Source organism: Thalia democratica, chromosome 2, assembly GCF_965202585.1.
Source record: "Thalia democratica chromosome 2, ktThaDemo2.hap1.1, whole genome shotgun sequence".
In the NCBI taxonomy this organism is placed as follows: domain Eukaryota; kingdom Metazoa; phylum Chordata; class Thaliacea; order Salpida; family Salpidae; genus Thalia; species Thalia democratica.
Genome location: NC_139166.1, coordinates 77,308,136 through 77,334,602, shown reverse-complemented (window position 1 = coordinate 77,334,602; position 26,467 = coordinate 77,308,136). Strand labels below are relative to the sequence as shown.

General features: G+C 22.7%; 1 protein-coding gene across 1 annotated transcript in view; it reads right to left on the bottom strand.

Annotated features, from left to right (window-relative positions):
- Window positions 1–769: 769 nt before the first annotated feature.
- Window positions 770–26,467, bottom strand: part of LOC145828967 (xaa-Pro aminopeptidase ApepP-like) — a 44,189-nt gene continuing 18,491 nt past the window's right edge. The window contains exons 17-25 of the mRNA XM_082936712.1: window positions 17,644–17,751; window positions 16,993–17,049; window positions 16,630–16,746; window positions 15,976–16,086; window positions 15,707–15,760; window positions 3,142–3,252; window positions 2,323–2,451; window positions 1,431–1,521; window positions 770–837 (exon numbers count right to left, since the gene is read on the bottom strand). Coding sequence (XP_082792838.1) covers window positions 770–837; window positions 1,431–1,521; window positions 2,323–2,451; window positions 3,142–3,252; window positions 15,707–15,760; window positions 15,976–16,086; window positions 16,630–16,746; window positions 16,993–17,049; window positions 17,644–17,751 — 846 coding nt within the window. The remainder of the gene's footprint in view (window positions 838–1,430; window positions 1,522–2,322; window positions 2,452–3,141; window positions 3,253–15,706; window positions 15,761–15,975; window positions 16,087–16,629; window positions 16,747–16,992; window positions 17,050–17,643; window positions 17,752–26,467) is intronic.

The window sequence follows — 26,467 nt, the reverse complement described above, 5'->3', positions numbered from 1 at the left end:
AATAAAAATATTAACTTATAGAAAATAATACTGGTGGACCTGGTGAACGGTCAAACTTTTGGTAATCGAGTCGAACACCACTTGGATAAATTTTATGTTTTGTCCAGGACACTTTAAAGATATACACTAGGAAAAAGCCTCTGTATTTTTATAAATACCTTATTTACAATGTTTTTATTGTGGTTTATAACGTAAGTGTTGGACTCGGGTAGAACAACTCGACCCGAGACTTTTAAACAGAAATACATGAATATAAAATGCATGAAATAAATAAATAGTACAAACAATGTGAAACACTCTAAAAAAGATTACGAAAATATTCTAAGTAAAGAAAATATTTTTAACAATCTCAAATGTTAAACAAAAAGTTATGATAAAAAACACTCTAAAAAGATTATAGAGTAAATTAGAAGTAGAAATTATTTTCCAAAAAATAAAAAAAACTGCAGTTTAACTTATTTTTCAATTACCATAATGATTTTATGAATAGTTCAAGCGTAACTCTTAGTTATTGAAATATGATTGATTTTTTATACTTAATTATTTCAACTTAACTAAAAATAAAGCTATAAGAAATTTTTTATAGTTAAATTTTAATTTCTTTAAATAATTAAACTAAAACACCCAAAATTAAATTAATAAAAAAAAGTTTTAACACAAAAAATTATAAAAGTAAACACAAATTCTTTTTTTTTTAAGGTTTAAACACTGCTTAACTTAAGAAACATTGTTCGACATTTAAAATTTTAGCACTGTTTGAAAAAAAAGTTCATTCTTCAATCAACATTTTGGTATCTTTGAAAACTTCTGCAGAACTTCTAGATTGTACACCAGTTGCTAAAAATAATTTGGTAATCTTTAGTAAATATAATTTTAAATGTAATTTAAATTAAGTTTCATTTATGTTTGATAAAACCAAAAAAAAAAATCATCTTTTTTTATAAAAAGATTAAATAAAGTGTAACTTTCTTTTTAGTTACTTCTATTTCTAATTTATCAATCAATAAACTAAAAAAGTTCAGGTTGTTTTACGTATTGCTAAAAATAATTTGGTAATCTTTAGTTAATATTTTTTTAAATGTAATTTAAATTAAGTTTCATTTATGTTTGATAAAACCAAAAAAAGAGTCATACTTTTTTATAAAAAAGTTAAATAAAGTGTAACTATCTTTTTAGTTACTTCTATTTCTAATTTATCAATCAATAAACTAAAAAAGTTCAGGTTGTTTTACGTATTTTTTATCTTAAAATAAGTAAAGTAACACAAATCTAGTAAAAATAGTTTTAGGTACTTGTGCTACTAATAAACTAAGTATTATTTTTTATAATGACCTTAGAGATCAAAAACTTAACTTTTATGTGTTGTATAGTAGTTTATTTGAAATTGACATATAATTTAAAAGTAAATTGATTTAAAAAAATTATCTTACCCAAGTTATCACAATTTCCACTTTCAGATATTTTAATCACACATTCACTAGACTGTAAATTTGCTTCTACTTGATGGTATTCTGAAGAGTCCTTTAAAAATTAAATAAAGTTATTGTTTGTCTAACTTTATTATCTACTAATAAACATTTTAACATTATTGTTTTTCAGTCTATGTCCAAAAGTTAACACTTTATAGTGTTTTTTTCATGCTTTACAAACATTTGAAAAAGCTCTAATTCTATTTGTAAAGGATAACCTTTTGGTTATGTTTTTTTGTATTGTTATCTTATTTAAAGGTCTTAAAAAAGCTCAATAAAAAATTATTGTTATACGTATATATTCAAAAAAAAAAAACAACTTACAGTTTTATTCGAGTTCAATATCATAGATGTGATAACTATACTGGTCAAATACAATACGTCCTGAGCTAAGATTGTCAGAACGTCTATCCACAAAATCGCTGCTTTCCATTGCTTAAATTAAGTTATTTAACAACAAAGTGCTATTCTACTTTTGTATCTGACTTTTGTATTATGTCAATATAAACTTTCAAAATAAAGATTATAAGTATTAATACATAAGATCGTTATAATTGTGTAAATTAACAAAACTGTAAAGCGTTTTTAAGTAAATATTAGAGATATGAGACATTATTCTCAGTGTTTTACAAGTGTAGTGTAAAACTTATTTATATATTTTACTAGATACAACACTACCTTAAAAATATTCGGCAGAATTATTAAAACACAGATTATAAGTACCAATATATATTAGCTTGTTTGGTTTGTGTAAATTAGTAAAAAATTATAAAAGGTTACATTTAAGCTTTTAAAAATCTACAGAAGAAATTATCCAAAATTTTAATATACGTTCTCTTAGAAGCAACACTACCTTAAAGACGATGTAGACAAAAAGTTCGTAGTCGTTAGTTGTCACACGCACTGTCCAATCAATAATGTCGAAAGTGATGAATCCAGAAAACAGAAGCCCGATACAAGACAGAGCTAAGTGAGTAATAACCTATAAAATATTCTAATTTTAATGATAAGCGAAAATAAAAGTTTTTGTAACTTACAAAATAAATTTTTAATAAATTTCAAAAAACTACTTTAGAAAAACAAAAGTTCAATTTCAATAATAGTAGTGTAAGGTTTAATTTGATTTTAAAACATACTCTAGGAAAATAATAAAGTTTTAATTTTATATATTTATAATATACTGTATATATTTTTAAAGTTTATATAAAAAAAAGTTATAAATAATTAAACAATTGTTTTTTTTTAGCTTTTAATTTTGATTAGTGATAAAAATTAAATAGTATTAATTAAAAGTTAAATTAACCTTCCATTTTGAAACACTTTTCGTGTTTGTGCATACTAAAATTCCAATAAACACCATCTGTACAAAAACTTTTTAGCCTTCTAATAAATTACAAGACGTTATCTAGTTTAAAATGTTAGTAAGCATGGCTTATTTTAGATTTAGATTTAACACTTTAATTATATAAGTTGTATAGGATTAAGATGTGTCGCAAGCTGCTTACAGTATTATATTTGATTTACACTTTACTTTTTTCGTAGCAGTTTGTACAGCCGTTTTTTGTTTTAGGTTTCACGTATAATTTTATAACACACTTTATAGAAGTTACTGCTTCAATTAATCAGTATAAATTTAAAGTTTCAACTGTTGTCAAAACTCTAAAAAACTAACAGAAAGTCCAAACACCAACATGAGGAGTCTAAATATCCAAACACGCCCATGTAACACAAATGCTAATATTGACAATATAACTTGAATCACGCCAACGACTACAATGGCTTTCTGTTAAAATTTAACAGTTTTTTTATTTAAGTTCTATATACTTGTTTATAAAAACTTTATAGTTAAAACAAGCAAATACTGTTATATTGATTGATCTGTCTATGTGTGCAAAATTTATTTTACCATATATTTTATGGTTTAACAACTTATTAACTATTTTAGGTGTTTGATTAATTGACATTTTAAAATAAAATAATATAAAATTTGTTTATAAATTCTTTTTTTTACCCCAACTTTTGCCAAAGTATCCAATCTATCCTTCTTTGTTTTGCTTGAAGTTCCAACAAAAGACTTAAAATAATCCATTTTTAAATATGAAATTACTTTCTTGAATATAAACTATATCTTAAAATTACAATTGAAAGCGTTAATATTTTAAACTAAAATACTCTTTTTGATTTTAAGTAAGTATTAAAACTTAAAAACTTTAAAATTATAACTTAAAAAGTATATATAAAGCAACCAAGTACGCTTTCGTTTCAATTTATAATTTTAAATGATACTAACTGAAATTACTACTACAACAGATATTCAATAAATCTGAAAACTAGTCTATAAAAAAATAAAGAATTTACTATGATTAATAAACCCTACTTTATTTTTTTTGTTTTAAACGGTCTATATATCCTTACAAACATACCAAAAGTAAAAAAAATAGGTTTAGACTATATGAAACAAAATTAAACTACTTTCTGTTCTTGGATATATTGTATAAAGTAAATGTTTTATCATCTATTATTTCTTAAGTAATCACAACTAAATTTAAAACAAACTTTTAAAAGATAAAACAAATTAACTCCAAGGTTATTTCTATATGATACTTTTAAGGTGTTTTTGATTGGTGTTTATATGTTTTCTTTTCTGAAAAAGTGCAAACTTCGCACAAACATTTAATTATAAATTTTTATATTTGATATATAACAATATTTAGATGTGTTTATGCATTATATTTTGTATTATTTTATCATTTTGTGTTTAGTTTCATTTCATTTTATAGTTTGTTTGTCATACAAATCCTTAATTTTTCCATATTTTTCAGTAATGTTTTATATTTTTTGATTTTAAAGCACAATTAAACAATTTTTGTTTTTAAAAGTGGTATTATAAGTAGATAAATTAAATTATAAAATTATAATTCTTAGTAATTAATGTACTTCAATTGTATTGATAGGTAATCAGTTGAATTAAAACAGAGACGAAAAGCTTTTTAGGTAAATGTGTTTATTTAATTTTGTAGTTTTTACTCATAAAATATTTATTAAAAAATAATTATTTAATTTATTTTCTATGTATATTTTTTTAAAACTCTGCTATAATGTTGATCGCTGCATACAATTACTTTGAAAAGTATTGACATTTTAAATTATTTTACAAATAACTTTTACTACTAATAAAACATAATTAAGCTATTACATAGTTATTACCAAAAATTTCATCAACTTAAACCAAATAGTTTAAGACAAAGTTCTTTTTTTGTAGAAGTACTAAACTAAAACTTTAACAAATAAACTTTCTAGAATTTTGAAATTTACGTTTTCAACCTTACAAAAAAACTAAAATAACTTTTTTGAAGACATTAAGTATTAAAATTTCGAGTAAGACAAATCCAGCAATATATCTATAAAAAAAGCACGTGCGAATTGTAGAAAAAGTTTTTTTTTTGTTTGTTTGTTATGAGTTTTAAAGTTTTCCAAAGTTTTTAACTAAATCACATGTGATATTTATCATAAGATAAAAAGTTTATCACTTACGAAAGTTCATTTACATAAGGTTGTGGTAAAAAATTTCTTAATTTATTGGTTTGAAATTAGAAAAACAAAGTTTCCATATGACTTATGTTTATATAACCTGTTACACCATTTTGACAAGTACTATAGGGTAAAATTTAGTAAAATGTTCTCAATTAGACATAAAACGTTTAAACATTATTAATTTGAGTCTTTACCTGCAAAATAATACAGAAAAAAAAAAAAATACAGTTTCAATAGTTAAACTGTTAACAACATTTTTTAAAACCAAAGTTGAAAAGAAAATAAATTTAATATCTCTTTTATAGCACTACGTTATAACTTATAACTTTTTTGACTTGAGTTAACTTAACAAGTTCAATAGTCTAAATTAAACAATATATTTTTTAAACATACAATGTTTTTAAGTATAGTCCAAAAAAAATAACTTAAAAGTTTTTTTTCTTTGAGGATTAGTAATAACTATTTTCAAAAATAAACGTTCATGTGTTATAAAGATCGACGACTTTTAAAAAATACCTAGCGTTAAATATGTAAACCGAGGTTAGCTAAAAGGAGTAATTAAAAGAGTTACCAAATATAAGTCCTAGATTTTAATACCTTTTTTATTTTCAAAATAGCATATTTGCATTATTTCTTATTTATACTTTTAAGGCTAAATTTTTTTTTAATAAATAAAGTGTTTAAAACCAACATATCAAAGTACTTATTGTTTTACAATTTCATTTGCTTTTATTACCGTTACTGTTTACAATAATACATAAAGTTAAACTAAGTAAGTAGTTTATCTATTTATGAAGTTTTATGTATCAAAATATGAAGTTGAATCTTTGAAAAATAATAAGTTTCTTAACTGTGTTAACTTATACATGCCGTATAGATAACATACAAACATCAAATATAATTAAGCAAACACCTAAAATAAAACTATTTAGTTCTTAAAGTATTGAAAACTAAACTAGCCATAATAATTTATTTATTAACTTATAACAAATACTTATTTTTTATATTAGTGTTACTTAAGAAACAAAATGATTTTAAAAATTAAGTTATAAACGTAATACTCTTACAATATATACTTAATTTATGTTACAATTTTAATATAACTCCAAAATATTTATAAAGTTATGCATACAAATCAACATATATAAGAAACAAGTTAAATTAAAGTAGCAATAAATGTTAAATGTCCAAAACAAAAAAATAGAATCAACTTTAAACGATGTTGCATAAGAATGGTAGGTAAAAAGTTTTGCAATCAAAGTGTTTTGTTTAATACTTACAATCACAAGTTCTTCTGCTTAAAACATGAAACAAATAAAATACATTATATCTAACATTGGTACGTACACTCACGATAAACATTTTGATAATTAAATTGTTTGTGTTTAAAGTATTCTAAAATATGAAAAACATAAGAAACATTAGACTACTATCTTTATTAAACTAGTATAATAAATTCGTTTTATGTAAAAATAATCTTATTATGTGAACGTTAGTTGATCAAGTGGTTTTCATAAAATACAAATATTTAAAATAATATCTGATTAAGATATAGAACGAAACAAATACAAGTGATACCTTTTTCTGTAAAATAAGTTAAAAAAAACTATCGGAGCTAAGATTTTTGAAAGTTCAATTAAGGTCAAGTACTGTAAATATCAGAAAACTTTTAAAATGTATTTATTTCATAAAGTTGTCACACGCTTTTTATAATATCTTATCAATTATGACGTAAGTTTATCGGCGTCAACAGTTAATGTGTTTTTCTGCGTAAGAAACTAAAAGTAAGTACTAAAGTTTGTTTGTCATTTTAAAACAAATCTAAAGTTTTAAACACATAAAAGTAATTTACTTCTGTTATGTGTTAAAGAAAAGTGTGCTTTCTAGTACAAAATGTATAACTTTTTTATATTTTGTTAACAAAAATGTTTTATTTGAAAATGGTTCAATCTAAAAGACAGTAGACATTTGTAACACTTAATGGGATTTAATATCTTAAAACCTACTAATATTATAAGTCTATTAGAGTTTTTGTTGCTTACTAAAAAAATATTGACAAAAGTTATAACTTTTCTAATTTTGTTCTTTAATAATCGAATAAAGTATAAAACGAACGTTGTAACAAATAACACTCAATTTTATTAAACAAAAGTTTATGAATAGTTTTATATTTTTAACGATGTCTTATCAGTGGTGGTTCAGTTTTTTTGACGAAAATTTGTTTAAAACTACACCATTTGTAATAGTAAACTAAAAAGTTAGACTTCATTTTACGTTTATAAGAACTTAGTTTAAATTTTATTAGATCTGTTTTTCTTCTCAAGTAAAAATTCAGAATATAACTTAACTTTTATGCTTAAACTTTTTGTTTTAAACTACTTTAAATAAATTGTATTGGTATAAAATTATTTCGGTTTACTTTCATAAGAAAAAGTGACCTTGCATGTATACTGTAGTCAACTTATTTAAATCTTTAAAAAATTTGATTTATTCTAATAAAATAAAAACAATATTTCAAGTTCTAACATTTACAACTAATAAAAATTTAGTATGTTTAAATTAGGTTATATTGATTACTTAACAGGTAGTTGTTCACTAAAATCAGTAAAAAGATAAATCAAAGTATCGTGACGTATATAAATTGGTCGAAGTTATTACTATGGTCTTTTAATCGGTTGTTTAAAAATAACTTAAAGTAAACATTTTTTTACACCAGTTTAAAAGAAAACAGTTTTACACCCTGCTACATATAAGAATAAAATAGTTTTTATATCAGCTGGGATATTTTATGACACGCTCAAAATCCACCTGCGATCAAAATTCACCGCGATATAAAATAATTTAATAAATTGAAAAAAAATGGGTGGTTTTGATCGGATGGATTTTGAACGCAGGTGGAACTTTGAAATTTAAACTTTACAAATTTTACATAGAACAAACTTTTGAAAAAATTATTATTATTTTTTTAATTTTATTAAAAATAAACTAACGTTACAGTATAGCTTTTTGCTACAACGGGCAAAAATACAATTACAACTAGCAGTTTTTTAGTATATAATATAAACTTTATATACAATTCTAAGTATCAGTTTCTGCTTAATTAGCTCAAAATAGGATTTAATTTGCACCTATTTACTTTTTCAAAATTAATACTGTACAACCAGGTCTAACTAGGACAAAACCGGTTGTAGGTGGTCTCGGTTTGTTCATTATTTATTACTTAATGCTATACAATAAAGAATGTAACATTTTAGCTTTTAAAAATAATATTAAAGCAACCAACCTTAAAGAACTTTTTAAACTTTATTTACGTGATTTGTTTTTGAACACGTATCTGACATAATTTTACATAAATGAGTTGAATGTTAAAAACGTAAGCGAAAATTTAACTTTTGAGTATTTATGTATAGACATAAGATGCTTTAACCTCAGATAATCCTTTTAATTTAATTTACGTAAGTGACGAGTACTTTATCTACTATTTATTATCACATGTACTAGCATTAAAAACAAAATTTACGTGCTTGAAACAAAAGAAAACACTTTATCAATTATTCGTACGTATTTTCACAAAATAACTTCTTATTTTTACTTTAAGGTGTTATTGCTCAAGGTCTTCTAAAAAATAGTTAAGTATTTTGTATTGGTTTGATTTTTTGAACTAAAGAAATTGTTGTTAAAACTTAAATAGTAATTTAAAAACAAATAGGGTATAAGCTAAAAAGTATAAGACACTTGTATCGAACAATTAGACTACTTTGGTTTGAATGAACCATAGGGTAACGATGTTTTAGTTAATTATTTGAAAATTAGAATTTTTTAATAACTATAAACTTTACTAGTTTTTGAAATATATTTACCAACAATAAAATTGATACGGTATACTACAGATTAATCAAAGATATAACTGCAAGTACAGAAAATTATTATGCTCGTTTACATTTTGTTTTATAGTTGATTTAAATAAGGTCTACTTAAACAAATTGTTTCTATTCTGTTTACTGTAAAGCTTTTTTTAAGAAGTTAAAAACTAATAGTCAACGTTATTAAAAAACCTCTGTACAGCCAAATTAAACTCTGGAGTACTAAGAAAAAGTTTGTTTTCTGTATTTGTAAATCTGCATCAAACAATGTATGGTTTATTTAATTATAAGTATAAACATTTAAAGTAAAATAATTTTTTGTGAAACAGAAGTGCTTAACATAAAATAAACGCTTTGTTGATAAAACATCTCAAACTTTATGTTTAACCAGCTCAAACTATCAAGTTGATTTTTTATAGCGTTTTTTTTAAAACACGCATTTATTTTCAAAATATGTAAATATCCACTAGCAATAACATTTAGAAATATTTGATAAAACTTAGTTCAGAGTTTAGTTAAATTTACAAATATTAATTTAACTTCTCTTACTTTTGAAATGATATATTTATTAAAAGTTAAATGTTTAAAGTATAGCAACAAAGAAAACTACTTGTTGTTAGAATAATGAATGAACATAGCTGATTATTAACTTATAATTAAGAATAAGCTTATTTTATAATAAGTTGAACAGCAGTTTTATAGTAACAAACTATTTTTTTTTAGTAATTTAATTTTTACTGTGTTTCAGATGTTGAAGCAGTTTAAGTTATTCATATAGTATTTTTATTATAAACCGTAAACTGCTGTAACTCAAGTACTTTAATGTTGTTTCTAATCTACTATGATATGCTAAACATGTACCAATTTTAACTTAAATACAACAACTGCTTTAAATTGTAAATTTAGACTTTAAACTATACATGTGACTGATCTTTATAGATAATAACATCTTTTAAAATGGATTATTTTAAGTCTTTTGTAAGAACTTTGAGCAAAACAATAAAAAATAGGTTGGAGACTTTGTCAAATGCGGGGTAAAATATTTAAAAAAATAAAACAAGTCTAAATCATATAAAAATTTATATACAACTTAAATTGTGTTTTATCGTAATTCAAAGATAAAATAGTTGTCTGATAAACATGAAGTCCTTAAAAGGTAAACATTTTTGAAAAAAAGGTATCAAGTTACCTGTAATAAACATTTTTTGTTTTATATTTATTCAAATCAAGTGAAAAAAATTTTATTCAATGTGCAAAACGTTTTTTCGACAGATAGCCATCGTAGTTGTTGGTATGATAAAAGTAATAATATCCGTTGAATCACTTATATTTCACCAGTCAATTTCTTTAAGGGGAATTCTTTTCATGGTATTGGGCCTTTCTGTGATTTTTTTTTTGTTGTTGATTTGTTTTTTATGCTTAAAACATCACTTTAAAAATTAAAAAAAAAAATTATGTAAAAACGGTAACTTTTACTAATTTAACACATAACACAAGCTAAATGTTTAACTTTGTTAGTGTAGATTTCACAACTAATTTAATTAGTTTGGATTTTTTTAAGTTTTAATACCAACATAATTTTTATATAAAATTATAAAAGAATTTAAAAAATACAATATCGTTTAATAGATGGTGTTTATTGCAATTTTAGTTTTTACCGATCTAAAACATGTTTTTAAATGCAAGTTTATTTGAAAAAAAAAATCATTTAATATGGTAATTTAAAACAGTGACAGGAAAAAAGTTTTCGGTTTTTTAATCTAGAAAATGTTACTGTTGACAAATTTATTTTGTAAATTTTTATTAACAATAAACCGTTTTGTCTTTAATTATGCGTTTCAAAGTTTAATGGTTTTATTGACCGATTTTTTGTAATGTTAGTTAATTTAGGTTATCACTTACATAGTTATAGCAAGTATATGGTTTCTATTTGCTACTTTTGTTTTCTACGACTTTGTTTATTGGACCGTATATTCTTATAAAAACAAGTATCAACTATTTGCCTAACACGCAATAAAGGTAACTTTTCCATACAAAATATATTCAAATAATTTACCAGCTTATCACTGTTTAAGAACAGTTAAAAAAATATTAAACTTCGCTATGAAGCATTTTCACACTTTTTGTAATGGATGTTTTTAGAAAACACTTACTTTTTTATTAAATTTTCACAAGAATGTAACTTTAAATGTTGTGAATTGTTGTCAAGAAAGCTATAGAAAAATAATATCATCAAATAACATCTGTTTATAATATAGTAATTTATATTTCTTTGTACAGAGTTCAAGAGCTGTTATTCTGTTAATAGATGTTATTATAACTTTTTTGTTTAGATTATACTCTGTTTGATCGTAAACGTTACGTCACGATACTGTGTATCAGCAAAACTGTTAGTAAATTTTATCTCCAACAATTATAGGGTATTTCATATAATAATTTCATTATTATTTGTTTCTTTTGAGTATTAAAAATTAAAACAAGCATAAGTTATTGAATAACCGCCTGCATTTTTATTAAAGGAAGAACTAAAAATTTTATACGTTTAAAAGTTTATCTTTTCTTTCTAAAACCACCATGAAAAGACTGAAAGTAAAAACTTTTAAGTTAAAGTCTGACAAACCTAACTCAGCTTTTTTGGTGACAATTTAGTGTTGTAAAAATAATAAGACATAACGCAGTTGTATAGAACGTTCTTCAAACACTTTTTAAGGTATTTTTTCAAATTCAACTATGAAAGTTATAAAATGTATTTATAAGTAGAAAATTGTAATGTTGTTTCTTATACTACCAAAAATATTTACTAAATAAACTTAAAGGTCAATGTTAATACAAAGTCCACTAAGTAAGCTTGTATGATTGAAAATTAAATGATTTAAAAGTTAATAAGATAAAATAAATTTACATAGTAACTTGGTTTAAAACTTTTAAGAAGATTCGAAATATCACCAAGTCGAAGCTGTTGTGAAGTCTGGTGAATTTGAAATAAAAATCCCCGAACTAGAGAAAACCGATAACTTTTGTGAGAATGCTTTTGAACTAAACAAAATAATTTTGTCTAATTTAGTACTTAATTTTATTTCATATACGATAAGTTAAACTGAAAAGTAGGTATAAAAAGTATGTATATTTAGCATAAATAAAAACTTTAACAAAAAAATTGTTATTTCAATTTAAAAGTATAATAAAACTAATATTTGTGCAAGACACATTAAGTGGGGTTTTAGGCAAAAAGTTAATACTACTAGCTTCAAGCAAAGACTTGCAGTATGTTACTTTTGTTGATTATTGAAATTAAAAAACTAATTTTTCAAAGTTGCCAGATTTCAACCTGTCAAAACCCACACAAGATAAAATAATCAAATGTTTGTCATAGCAACATTCGCATTACTTCAACTTTGCTTTTTCTGCCTGTTCAAGAAAAAAAAGACATTTTTTTGTTTGATGAACTTAAGATTTCAATTGTGTTTTTTATTTTTATCAATTTTCATAAAGTTTTTAAGTTATTATTTTTTATCTAAGCAATAATATCGAACTAATTTTATTTAAACTGCGCATCCATATAGTTTTACATTATTTAGTTTTATATTATATATTATTTATTAGTTTTATCAAGCTGAGGCTATTACCTTAAAACAATTGTTAAGTTGTAAACTAAGTCTTAATGTTGTATTTTTTAGCTTTCTACAGCTTCAAGGGAGTATTTTAACTTTTTTTTATTACACAAATTAAAATTAAAATTTCTTATGTTGGTATTTGTTGTAAACTAAGACAATAAAACTAAAACATTTCGGTAACGTCAACTACTTTTAAATGTTCTAAAATCAGATTAGCAGATAACTTTATTTATTTCTTTTGTAAGCTCATGCATTAACAATATTAAAGTTAATAAATTAACAAATTATTAAATGGTTTTCGAAAGTATGTTTAACTGCATTTTAACTTTTTAGAAGTAGTACTATACTTGTTTAGTTTGAATTGGTATTTTTATTTTTTTTTCAAAGTTTATGTACTTTATATCTTTGAAAAAACAAAATATCTTTTGACAGACAAATTGAAGTGTAAGTTTTGATATCTTAATCTTTTTGTTCGAATTAAAACGATATTTATCATAAAATTCATAAAATATTTATATTACTAAATATTAATCTAAAATTAAATATTATTATGTTAGATTTTACATTTGAAAACTTTATTTGAACTTTGGAAAAACCTCTTTTAAATTTCAGAAATTCTAAAGTGGGGCTAAAACTTATTCTAATAAACGTACTTTGACAGAAATTTAAATCATAATCGCCCCAATTTAATAAATACAGACCCTTAAGTAGTTAAATTTTCTTTTAATTGAACGGCTTTCTAATTGCTGCACCTTAGTAGTCAAAATTTTAATGAAAACTTAAATTAACCTTCTTATTTTCATCAAGTTTCACAAACCAGTAAGTTTATTTATAACTGAGTCATAAAACTTTATGCGTTTTATACACTTTTTTATTTAGATAAAATATTTATTACGCATAAAAAAAGCTAAGTTGTATAAGTTATTAGAAAAAATGCTGATAAAATCATACCATTTATGTATAACCTAATGTTACATCTTTAATTTGATTCTTGGCTGTTTTTACATTTTTGAGATCATATCTGTAAGTTTATATTATTAGTGTTTTCACGTAACAAACACAATCCTACATAGTTAAAGATTTTGGTAGATTAATTAGAAAAGAAAAATTGTTTATCTACTTAAATATTCTTCTTACATGATTAAAACAATTTAAAAAGACGTACAATTTTAAGTTATTTTTTCTATATTTAAAATATACAGTCTCTAACAAGTATTGTAAGAAATGTCTCAAATAAATGAAACAAATTTTCTTTTTCAGTTAAAACTCAGAAAATTTGAATCAACATATGTCCTATAATTGACCAATTGAAATTATCTAATGCCAGACATTATGTAAATATTAGCTACAAAAAGAGCACGTTTTATATTTGTTTATTTGCTACAAAATCGCCTGTTTCTGTTTTATCTTGTGTAAACAGGTTTAAAAATTAAAGGAGAAAAATTAGTATGAAGACTGATAAACATTTTTAAATGTATTATGTATATTTCATACTACTTTCGTATGTAGTTGTATTATCACTTGGTTTTGACTTTAAAATTTAAATTGAGTTTTTGGTTTAAAAACACTATTTTTTAATGTGAATAGTTCAATAAGTTTTAGTAACACTTTAAACATCTTACTAGAATATTATATACTAATATTTATAACCTTAGTATAAAAGCTAATAGCTATTTAAAACAATTATAAACTAAATATTTAAATAACTTTTTTTTTCATTATGAGTTTAATTTAATTTTACGATGTTCAGCAAACAGAAAAAACTTAGTAAGGTAAACAAAACAATTTAAATCGAAACATTAAACAATAAATAAAGTATTAGTTAAACAAACATTGTGACTAATAAATAAAGTTTACTTTATAAACAGTAACAAAATTAAATTAAATTAATATTGAATATAGATTTTGAAAAAAGTTTTAATAACAGAAAAGCAGTTTATTGTGCGTGTATCAAAATTTATATTTTAGTTTTGTTGTTGGTGAATTTGTTTTTGAAACTTTATATAATGAATTGAAATTGTGCTACGGCTCTCTATACTTACATCAATAATAAGCAGACCTCAAGTAAACTTCTAGAATAAAAGTAATTTTTAAACAACATTAAAAGGTAAGAAAAAACAAAATGAAAACACAAACAAATTAAGGATAATAGGGACACAAAAGCTCTATTAAGACGACTGTACTTTAAATAAGCATTTTTCTTAATTATCAATGTAACATAACTTGATATATTTAAAAAACAAATTGCTTCACTTAATAAAAAAGTTTTAAGCAAAAGTAAGTTATATAAAAAAGAATATGTGATACAGTGTAACAGCTTCAAAAAAGTTATATTACAAAATGTTTAAGCAACTTATATTTAATAAAACTTTAAAAACTCGTTATGTAAAAATAAAACAACTTTAGTATGTAAAATCCTTAAACATAAAAAATATGTTTAATAGCTTATAATCAACGAAATCAGTTGTTTTGATTCAGTTAGAAAATAAATTTTTCTATTAAGGTCTGTAAATAAAAACATACACGATAAAAAACTAGCTTAATTTGTTTTTGAGATCTTACTTAAGAGATGTATATTGACACAAAGTTAAAGTAGTTTTTAAAAACACAAACGCTTTGAACAACTACCTTTTTCATATTAATGTTATCAAATTTTATATTTAAACAAAAACTTCTCGTTGAAGATGTTTTTTGATCATTATAATGGATAATTTAGTCCTAAAGACAATTTAGTCAGTTTACAAGCTTACTCAGCTCTAATAACAAAATCAAGCTACAACTAATTGTGTTTAAATATTTCTCATAATGCAAATAAGAAACAAAGAGAAAAAATAACACGGTGTTTTGTTAATTAAAAACAGAAGTAAAAAAAATTTTCTACCCTGAAATCAAAAACGTCGTGTCAACTTTAATATCTGGTGAAGTTTCGTCGTTTTCTGTTAATAAGTTTAAGCATGTCATTTTAAGTAATTTTTTGCAATCGTTCAAAATGTACTTTGCTTTTTTTTGTATATTAATTTAACATTAATTCTGCTATGTATAAATATACATAAACCAATGTAGCTTTTTGAGTGTTTTATCAACAGTCAATTTTGTTAATGATATTTGAATAGAAAAATTCAAATATTACATGTTGATTTTCAACAATATATAAAATTTAGAAACTTTTTTTAATTGTTTATTTTTTACCTGATATTTTATTACTTCCATTTTTAATTATTTTTACACTAAAATCGTCAGATTTTATACTCGCCTCAACTTCGTGGTAGTTCGATTCATTCTAAATTGAGAACATAAAGTATTAAAAAAAAAATTTATAAAATAATATTTTTAAGCTACATAGTTCAACACTAGTCATTAAAAATTATATTTTATAACTTAACGTAAGCTTTAAAATGTTTTTAGATAAAAACAATTTTAGAACTTTAAAATAAAAAGTTTTTTAAATTTGTTTTAAATTTTAGTAGATTTGTTCAGGTAATTAAGTAAATTTACCGCTTTTTTAGCTTGCACTAGCATCGAAACAAGAATAATATTCGTCAGATACAATAAGCTCGAAGCCACAATTGAAAGATGATCCATTACCAAAAGTATATACTCCCATACCTGTGAATATTGTGTATAAGTTAATTAAATAGTTTTCCAGTTTATAAACATTACTTGTGTAAAATTTTCATCTAATATTAAATTTTATTTTTAACTAGTAAAAGTAAATTTAAGTTTAGTGAAATAGTTCAAATCTATTTTGTTCATAATTTAAAGCATAATTTTGTACTTTTAAATAAAATATTTAACTATTGAGTTAGAAAAAAAAAACTTAACATAGTAATCTATTCAAAAAGGAGATTAAAAAACACAACTTTATTTTTTTAAAGAAACACAATTACACTGTTTTACCGCAAATTAAAAGTTATTTTATACTATAATTTTATACTATTTGTCATATCTATCTTTTTTTTTTGTTACAGATTTACAATTTTGAAATCAATTGCTTTGCGGTGAAACATTGTAATTGTGTTTCAGAATAAATATTTTTATAATAAAATTAAACATTTTCAATGACAGACTTCGAATCGTCTTTGTAACTAAATTATTTACTTATATTTAACTTATTATAACCTAATACACATATTTTAAGTTAAAAACTACTTTTGCATCGTATTCGCGTTCATGAGTGACACTGTAAACAATCCAGTAAAGGTAGTCGTACAAAACATAGACAGAACACAGAAATCCAACACAAGCTAGTACTAAATATGTGATCGCCTAAAAAGTATTTAAGTTAAAGTTATTTAAACCAAGAATAAATAAAATTATGAAATTAAAGTTTTATGGTATTAGAAACTTAACAGTGTAGTTAAATGAAAATTTTTCTAAAAGACTTAACGAGACTTTTAAAAATATGTTTGCCAATAGTTGTTTACTACTTGTAAGTAACAATGATCAACAAACTATAAGAGAACTAAAACTTTTAAAGTGAAATAACAGTTTAAAAAAATAGTTGTTACAAACTTTGCATTTTATTATCGTATCCTTTTCTCGGCGAATTAAAATTCCTGTAATCACCATCTGTTTTAATATTTTTGTTCTAATTAGTCAAGTTGAAAATTTTCAACCGTATAGTTTAATTTCTTGAAGTTTTAAAATGAGAAGAATAATATGTAAATTAAGAATATCTGTTGTTTAAGTAGACTTCTAATAACCTTAATAAAAACAGTTGAAAATGTCTGCTAATTTTAAATTAATCAATTGTTTAAAGTTTTGGAATGATAAAAAAATAAGCGTAATGAAGTTTAAGCAAATGCAATAACTACTACAAATAAACTTTAAATACTAAAATACATTAATATAAATTTAGCTGTACAAAGTCTTATTACAGAAATTATATATTATATAGATATTCGCCTTAACTAAAAAAGATTGCTCTATTTACTTGAATGTAAATAGCTTACTTTAATAGAGGTGTGTAAAATAAATATTTTATTCACGACCGGTTTTGGTGGCAAAAAAATCCAATTACTACAAGCAAAATAAGATATTAAACTGTTTAATATTTATTTTGCTTGTAGTAATTGCATTTTTTTGCCACCGAAATATTTGATTTGCACACCTCTAAATAAATCATATACTAAAAATTATTCTATCAAAAACTAACAAACTAACGTAAACAGCGAAACCTAACACGACAAACCCCTCTGGCCAAGTACCATAAAGTATAAACGCGAACGTAGTGAGTGCTGTTTCGAACACACCGATAACAATGATAAGTTTCTGTGAAATCGAGTAAAATTATATAACAGAAAAACTGCATTTAGAAGTACTTCAAACTTTTTTTGTTGTTGATAAAATTTATAATGAAATAGATGATTTGGTATTTTTGTTGTCTCATTCAATACAGTTTGTGCTTATAGTCTTATAGTATAAATAAAAAAATACTAAAGATAAAACTTTGAAAAAATTAGTCTTATATTATATTATCACTAAAAATAAACTGTAACTAAAGACATATTGTAAAACACTAAGCAATTTTAGCATCTTATTCCTATAAACAACATAAATTGTAATTAATGTAATTAAATAACTAACTGCGATTTTTGAAAGTGTTTGTAGTCTTTCTTTTATTGTTTTAGTAGTTCTTCCATTACAGCAAATCATTAGTTTAATTAGAAATAACTATTTCTAAATATTTGAATTAATGCTTTAAAAAGTTTGAAACATAATGTTGTATGGTGTTTATTATGAAGCTTTCAATGGAAATTTCCTTAGCTATAAAACAATTTAATTTCAAACAATTTTTTTTTTAGATAGACATAGATTTTAAAAGCCGTTAGTTTATACGAAAATAGAGTTTAAAATCTTAAAATAAACGAAGCTTTATGTTAAAAAATCCTGTAAAATAATTATGCGTAAAAATTTACATTATTTAATATATATTTTTCTAACCGATGAACACTGATAAAACTGAACTTTTAAAGTCTTAACTAAAAAGTACTTCTTATAATAAAAACAAAACGTAAACTAAATTGTAAATTATTTGCAAAAAACAATTGACTTGAATAACGTCAATACAAATACAACAAGATAGACTCACAATTGTTTTACCGAGTTAAGTAAATGTTTTTAAGCGCAAGTTTTAATGTTTACTTATAAGGTACAGTACATGTAGGAGAAAATAATACTTTGCACATTTTTTAGACCTAAAGTATTGTTTAACGATCGAATTAGATAATACTTATTATTATATATTTCGTTAGTAGTTCTAAGCTAACATTATAACCATTTCAGTTACGTGAATTAAAATGAATAATACCACTAATAAATAAATATGTATTAAAAAATAATCTGTTGCATATAGTTTGTATTCACAAAACATTTGTTTAAATGAAATTTTTTAACGTTTTTACTGTTATTAAAAATGTGTATACTAAGAACCTCAGTTAAAAATAATAAAGCAATTTCCTTTAAAGGAATTATCAAATCATTTTATGTAAGAATTAAAAAATAATAAACTAGTATTGCAATGTTACTATTTGGAAAGTTTTTGTTTCTTAAATCCTCTGGCAAACGAAAACTTTTGTTTTAAATTTTCACGAGAGCAATTTTCAATATTTAAACGTAAAAGTTTATAAGTATAAAGTAGATAATAAATAGATTTATTAGCTTTAGAATATTTTATTTAGTAATTACATAATTTTGAAAATTTAGAGTTTGAAATTTAATATACCAGTTATAGTTTGTTTTTAAAGTTATTTTTGTTTGTAAATGTTTTAGATTATCTAAAGAAAAAAAGGTTCCTCAGACTAATGGAGTAATACTGTGAAAAAGTACTTACAAATACTTCTTACAATTACTGTTTCAAAGTTTATAATAAACAAATAAAGCCCTATCAATTTAGAACGTTATGTATTTTTTGAACAGAAAAACGCTGACTAAGATGAATCTAAACATTTTAAAAATAAATACTACTAACAACAAATGTAATAAATATAAATTAAAATGTTTGCTGCAGACTGTTATTTTGTAAATTATTAACAAAATATTATTGACGTAAACTAGGTAAATACAAAAATCGCTTAAAAACTCAACTGGTTGTTAAGTAAACACTATTCTATCACTATGCAAAAGTTCAAAAGTGAACATTTAAAATACAATATATTACGTGAGAAAACAATGTATTACTCATTTTTGCAGAATTTATAAATCTAAATTATTTTTGTTAATTGATTTATAATAAATTTTTTTAAATTATTTATTTTATTATCTAAACTGATTTACTATATTAAAAGAAGTTTCAATTATGCTAGTCTTCACGCATAAAACCCACCAACTGAGCATATATAAAAATACCATAAACTGTTACAACACAGAGTTGTTTGTAAAAAAAGCTGTTTTATTATTCGAACTGATAAGTATAATGAGTTTAATAGTGTTTAACTTTCAATTAGCTAAATAAATTGTAATGCAAGTCCGAGTTTTTGTTTGTCGAATATAAAAAACACTAAGCTTAGACGTTAATCTTATAACTTTTTAGAGGGAACTCGTTTTAAACTTATTTGTTTATTGATTAAATTGATTAGATTAAATTGTTTCTTTATAAGGTAACTTTTATTAAATAATTTTGGGCTATGTAATTTTATTAATCTCTTAATATTAGCCATACATAAATAATTTGCATAATATGTCTGTTAAAGATTTTTGATTAAAGATCATTTTCGTTGAAATGTTTTATAACTATTTTTATATATTCTCTGCCGATATTTGTTTTAAATGAAATACTGAATGGGGATTATACTAAATTGTGTTTGTATTCTTTTATTTTTAAAATTTTACTCCATTTTTTTAAATATTTGTTTATCATAGTAACCGCATTTTTTTCATTATTAATTTGTATTTGTGTTTTGTCTTAAAAAAGTTGTTTTACTTACTTGATATTTAACTAAACGTGGATTAATTAATTTCATGTGTGTTTTATAATAATTTTTGGTTAAAATTTTCACTAGTGTAGAAAATGTTTGCCTTTTGCTTTTTATAAGGGATACAGGTAAGATCATATAAGTTGAGCTTCACATACAGGTAGTCAGTTGTCATCATTGGTGATTTAACAGTGTTCAAATTCAGCAGTTTACTTTGGTCTGTAACTTTTTTTTTAAATTCTATTTATAAATTTTTTACTTTTTACATTATCAAAGTTACCCCTAAATCTTTTTTTTAGTCAGTAACTTCGTTATTGTTATTATTTTTTTTAATCACTGTTACCTCTAACCCTTAACCTTGGTCGATTTTTTTTTTCATTTATTTTTTATTCTCATTAGTTTTGTATGAATTTATTCTTTCAGGACTTTATTTTACAAACGGATATTCTGTCAAAGACGTTATCAGTGCTTAAATAAAGATTTTTGAATATTCTATTTATTTGTTTACTAAATATAAAAATATATAATGTTAATTATTTTTACAAATACTTTTTTACTATCACTGTTATCCCTAACTCTTATCCTTGTTCGCTAAATTTTCAATATTATCGTTTTTTCAAATTTTCTCGTGCAAAAATTGTACCTTGTATAATAATTTTTTATTTATTGTGTTTACTTCAAGTTCAACAGTTAACTTTTATTTCAAAAAATGTTATTAAACATTTTAACCTACTGTAAAGGTTGCAGCACTTGAAACACAGATAAAAGTTAAGAACACAAAAAAATCACTCAAATGTCATGCCTATACAAAACTCTATGTTTAAATTCCAAATAATTTTAAGCATTTTACTGGTGTTTTCTGTCTTAGTAATTGATTTATACTTTTTTTCTATTATTCCATTAAGACCCTCACATGAAACAGGTAACTTATACTGTCAGCAATGTTATTAAATATATTTTTGAATGCCATTAAGTGTCAGGCCAAGTCTTTTATTTAAGAATTAAAGTACTATTATTGTTATATACAATTTCAATGTTTTAGAGAATTTATAAAAAAAAGAAATTAAATTAAAAGCTTTGTAGGGCAAAACATTGAAGCTTAAACAATTTTTTTTAGCTTATTTAGAAAGTACCTTATATTTGAATCTCATTTTGTACAATGTTTTAGACAACTAAATATTTAAAACCTAAAAAAAAATTAAATTTTAGTTTTAAACACATATATGAACAAGCTAAAGTAGTCTTTTCTCGAAACTAAAATAAATAAAACGATTTTTTAAAGTTTTGAATGAGTTTAAACCGAAGCTTCAAAACAAATAGGCGTTTTATTCAAAGAAATTTTAATAACTTAGTCTAAGTAAAAGAACTAATGTTTAAATTACTTTTTTTTTGTTCTAATTTTAATTTTCAACAATACATGTTTAAAACCAGTTAAAAATTTATATAACAAAAACTAATTTTTAGATCAATACTTTTAAACTAGAAATGTTAGTGCTTTAAAGTTTGTTTTGTAAAATGTTTAATTTTTATTTTTGGTCTTTAAAATTTATTACAATAGTTTATAAATTTAACAAAGTTTTCTTAAGTTAGTTTTCATTATTTACTTGGTGTTTAAGTTATATACAGTTTGTATGTTTATAATGTTTAAGAAAATATTCTTTTCTTAAGTGTTTCAATTTGCCTAGCATTTAAATAAAATCAAAGATTAATGTTGGCATTATATTAAAATGTTTTGAGAAGGTCAAATACTTGATTTTAAAAGCATTTTAAATACTAGCTTAGTTTTGAAAAGAAAAAAAGTTTTAAATATCTATTGCCTTGTAAAATAGAAAGCAATATCAATTAAAGATAATTTAAACAAATCAAATACTTTAAAGGTTTTGTTTATAAACAGTAACACAAAAAATAAGTTTTGTTAAATGTAAAGAACTGCAACAAAATTATAGGATTAATGTTTCACAGTGTTTAATAAATTTTATTTTAAGTCTGTTAAAAATGAAAAGTTAGTTTTATGTTTGAGAGGTAGATACAGCTTAAACTATTCATAAAAAGCATTTCATTATACTAACTAAAAAAGGTTTTTCAAATCTCACTAAATGTTAAGAATTCATTTTGTTTTTTTTTTACAAGATATTTAGTGATTTTATTTGATTAAAAGTTTAAAATTACAAATTTTTTTTCCACTTTCGTTAAGTTCACTAGATACTTATGTTCTATCAAGTATAGTACTCTACAGTAGCTTTGATAGTGTCACAAGTGAGGTGCGACATTGCTTATCGGGTCATGTTAGACAATTCAAAATACAAAGCACTGTACTAAACAAAGATACAAAAGTTATGCAAAAAAACAAAAAACAGTATGACGTAATATTGTACATTACAAATATTCAGTACAAAAATCGATCTACCTTCTAACTAATTAAACAACTAAAATTAACGAAAACAACAGTTAATTGACTATAAAATGCTTCAAAATTTGTTGTGTTTTAAAAGAAGTTGTCTTTAAAGATTTTGTAATGTACAATATTACGTCATACTGTTTTTTGTTTTTTTGCATTTGTAATGTACAATATTACGTCATACTGTTTTTTATTTTTTTGCATAACTTTTGTATCTTTGTTTAGTACAGTGCTTTGTATTTTGAATTTAACTGGCTGATGATCAAAGCTTTATGAAAAATTAAAGCTTTGTGAAACATATGTTCCAGAATTTTTAAAATCGCCATTTGAATAAATTTTTTAAAAGCCCTTCAAGTGGGCTCAGTTGAAAGTGTTTACGTTTAAACATTAACCTTATTTTATATATATATATATATATATATATATATATATATTTATCTAATTTTATAAAAACTATAATTTATACAGCTGTTTCAGACATGAAATATAAAGTTTCATGTACTCCTCATAAGCTACAGTTTCTATCGACCAGAACTTTTTATAAAAACATTAATATATATGTATATATCTACTTATTATTTTGAGTTGGTTTCATAAACTAACGCATTTGTAACTGATTTAAGATTAACTTCTATATATTTAGAAAAATTCTTTAAAACAACACTATAACAAAGTTATGATGATAAAATTTAATTTATTTGATTTTATACATAAAAATATCAATTTACTAAATTTCCTTCACAGATAAAAATAAATGTTTAAGTTTTTTTTAAATATGGTTTGTAACTACATACTAAATAGCTTTTTTTTAATTTTTTTATTTTAGCTTTATTTAACATGTTATATGTTTCTACAAATATAATTTACACATCTAAAATTACGCTAACTTAAACAGTGATTTGTTTTAATTGTAGATAAACGTTTATGTTAAATCAAACAAATTTATAATTATATCAATAAGGTTGTTAAAGAAATGAATTGTTTTAAGTCTTTTTTTGGAAGTGCAAATAAAACGAAGGAAGAAAGACTTGATACTTTGTCAAATGTTGGGGTAAGAAATAAACTTTAGAAAAATTTCGGTTAACTACTTTAGTTATATGTCTTTTGTTGCATAACTATACTAATTTTAATTTTAATAAAAGTTATAAATTGAATAAACTTATGGCTTATATTCTAAAATAATAATCTGCAGTTGGTAGTCATACCTTATACAGCCCTTGTTGTCTTAAACTCTGGATGATACTAATTATATTGTATTAAACAATGGACATAATTTAAATATTGTATTTTTTACTAAATCATCTGTATATAAAGATTTGAAAATTGAGTTTTTAAAATCTAAATTTTTTAATTTACTTTTACAGTTACGTTTAAAAAAAACACTTTTATGTAGATTGGTTAAAAAACTGAAACTTTAAAATCTAAGTTAGGTATATTTTATTAAAAGTTCTTTTTTGTTTCTATTTTGTTTAGTTGGTATAAAATTATTTTTTCTTAAACTGATTTAATCATAGTTATTATAATAAATTGTCTAGTTTTGATTTAATTTTTACTAACATTGATTAAACATATAATTTTGGTTTATGAATATTAAGTATCTAAAATTATTATTTTATCTATAACTTTTTAGTTTTTAAATATTTTATATTTTTAAATAATAATATTATAATTTGTGTAAGCCGTAAATGTTATCACAATGTAATTAATCAAAAAACGTGTTAATTGACTTTTGTGAAAAGTTTTTATAAAATAAATAAATTTACAAAATATGTTTTTCCAGAAGAAGTCTTTAAAGTTTTTATCATTTTTAAATAGATAACATAGTTTCAATACTTATTTTTTAATTTAGAGTTCACATGCGTAATGTAAATCAAATAAATGCTTTTAATATTTTAAATATTATATTTTAAACGAACACATTTATTTTTACAGATAGCAACAGTGATTGTTGGTGCGATCAAGATATTAATGTCAGTTCATCTACTTATAATTTTACTATATTGGCCTATCGTTCTTTTTTCAATCTTTAGCATGAACGTAAGTATTTAATGTTTTAGACCAAAATTTCTAAATATTTCAACACATACTAAAGTGTTCTTTATTTGTTTGAAAAGCTTTGAAATCAGTTTTATAAAAGTAAAAAACATTAAAAAAAACGTAGTAGTATTTACTAAATAAAAAACAGAGAAACATATTAATAATCAAAAACAAAACTAATATGTATTTTCTTATAATTGTTAGGTTTTATTCTTTTGGTGATTAAGTATAAAAAATAAACAAACAGATGGTGATTGCTGGGCTTTTAGTTTGTGTGGACAAGGTATCGAAATGCAATGTTAGTTTATTATAATTACTCAAACTTAATATTTCTATGAAACCATTACAAAAAAAAAACTTTTTTTAACTCTACTATAGTTACAAGAGTACATATTTATTTTCGATGAATGTTTTAATCATGTCTAATTGTTTATTATTGTAAAAATTATATTAGAAAGGCTTTGTTGCTTTTACTGTTTGTTTGATAATATCAAAACAATTATAAATGCTAATATAAAAACAAAAACTTTAAAGGCATAACATTTAAAGTTCGTAAATATTTGGAATATTAAAACTTTTAAAGTTTTATAAACAAGTAAAAAGCATTATATATTAATTACATCAAAATACATTCTGTTTTTCTTAGTTTATTTTGTTAAAACAAACTAATAAAAAAGAATTAATGACATTAGTTATATAATAAAACTTTACTAAACTAAATGAGTGCTTTTATATACTATACATACGTTTAGAAAACTAACAAAAGTACATGTGCATAGTGAAAATGACTATTGTTTCGATGTTTTACTATTTGCAGTATTTAAAATTATGAAATTCTAAATATACAATTTAAATATAAAGATTATAAACAGATATACACTCATTTGGTTCTAGTAATCGTCGGGCTGCTCGTAGCTTTCTGCTTCTTTTTCGTGCTAATGGGAAAGCTCTATATACACATTATAGAGGTGTTTGTGTTGAAATGTGTAAAATAAATTAAAATGACAAAGTACGCTACTTTCTTTTTCTTTTAATAAAGTGTTGTTAAATTAATATTTAAACAAACTAGTTCACTGTTTTTTCAGCTCTGTTGCTCGAAATAGTATTAAGTTAAGCTTTTTAGCAAAACCACTCATATTGGGAATTAATTAAACAGTAAAGTATTTGAAAAACTAAAACCTTTAAACTGAACAATTAAACTTAAAGGTTTGGAGAGGTGCGCTATTTTGGATACATCTTCTATTGATTTTGGCTGAAACCATTTTGTACTTGACTAGTATAGTATTGTCAAAAATTATACTGAGTTTGGAGTACTGTAAGTTATTTTAATTTACTAATTAGATATAAAATTTACATTAAAGAAACTAAAAAAAATAAAACTAAGCATAATTTAATTTTTTTAAGAAAAACATGTTTAATTACATTGTACTAGTAAAACATAATACCTTACAAAAAATACAAAATTGTAATCACTTTCAAATTATACAAATGAACTTTTCCGAAGTCTTTTTCTTATTATTTTAAAGCCGTGTACTATTAAACGAAACGATTACTTGGCTAAAACAGTTCAAATTAAATATAATTAAGTTCCATAAATTTTCACCTAAACTAATCTTATTAGAATTAACTAGAATACAGT